The 1228-nt window shown below is 38.7% G+C and overlaps 1 protein-coding gene across 1 annotated transcript in view; it reads right to left on the bottom strand.

Annotated features, from left to right (window-relative positions):
• GYS2 (glycogen synthase 2 (liver)) overlaps positions 1-886 on the bottom strand; it is a 71790-nt gene extending 70904 nt beyond the window's left edge. The window contains exon 1 of the mRNA XM_006903352.1: positions 753-886. Within this exon, the coding sequence (XP_006903414.1) occupies positions 753-873 (121 nt within the window). The 5' untranslated portion in view covers positions 874-886. The remainder of the gene's footprint in view (positions 1-752) is intronic.
• Between the last annotated feature and the right edge of the window lie 342 nt (positions 887-1228).

Here is a 1228-nt window from a genome sequence, read left to right as displayed (position 1 = left end):
AGAGAAGCCAAAGCACAAGGAAGAATTCAAGATACTAAAGAGCTGAACAGAAGATTCCAAAAGGCTGCTCGGAATGACAAAGCAAAATTTTGTTAATAATAAAGTAAAAAATGCTATACAAGTTTTTTTATATATACACTTTTATGTTATACTGGGAACAAAAAGTATGGCCTTAGAAATCCTGTGTTCTACTCTGTCTTGTAGAGAGTTCATATGTGTTAAAATTTAACTAGAGTCAATGAGTTTTGATTTTTGGATTGGGGATGTATGCATATAATTAAAGAGAGATATTACTTTGGTTCTCCTTAACAAGTTAGTGACTGTCAAGTCAAAATAAACTCCTAATTGACTCTCCAATGGGTTTCTGAGCTGTAAGTTGCATAGGAGAAGACTGGTCATTTCTCTCTCTCGGGGTTGCTGGTGGATCCAAATGACCAGAGTTCAAAATACCTTTGAGTTAGTAGTACAACTCCCGAGGGACTATGCCTCCAGAGCTCCCCTCTTACTGAAACAGATGAAGTTAAATGTAATCTAAACTTGCACTCAAGATGAATATTTTCTGCACTCATTGGATATTCATTTTCACAGGAGAGTCACCTGTGAATCATGAACTACATTTTTCACCAATATAATAAGCAACCTCTATTTAATCCTAAACTACACTTTCCATCAATCTGGTAAAGACCATCTATAAAATCCTAAACTACATTTTACATCAGTTTGGTAGACAGCACTTTGAAAAAAGTACAAACCTTTATTGGTCACTTCCCAAGCAACTTCAAAAAGCAATAAATCCTCCACAGGAAGTTCTTCAGTTTCCCACTGAGGGAGGCCACTCAGGGAGGTCACAGATAGGGATCTGCCACGAAGCATTCTTCTTCTAGTCTTCTGAAATGGTTTTATTCCCTCTTTAAATGAACTGTAGTCCTAAGAGAGGTGCACGTGGACAGGGAGATGATCAGAGAGCTGGTAGGTAAGAGGTTATAGTAGCTTCTCTTGTAGGACGAATCAGCAGCGTCAAATCTCACGTGTTTCCTGGTGAGCTTGATAGAAAAAGGAATCCTTAGGCTTTCTAGGCAGATACTTAATCCTTTACCACTCAAATAACCCAGAGCAATTGCATGTAATATTCTCCAGTTGAGAGGTTAGGCAAGCACCTCCTGACTGGTGGAATGTCATAGGTCAAGCAAGATACAAGTTCAGCCCTTTACCCCTTGTCCTTTTGGCT

This window comes from Elephantulus edwardii, unplaced genomic scaffold (assembly GCF_000299155.1).
Source record: "Elephantulus edwardii isolate Elephantulus edwardi_28Jun2011 unplaced genomic scaffold, EleEdw1.0 scaffold00579, whole genome shotgun sequence".
NCBI classification, from domain to species: domain Eukaryota; kingdom Metazoa; phylum Chordata; class Mammalia; order Macroscelidea; family Macroscelididae; genus Elephantulus; species Elephantulus edwardii.
The sequence above is the reverse complement of the archived record's forward strand: the minus strand, read 5'-3'. Positions and strand labels throughout refer to the sequence as shown.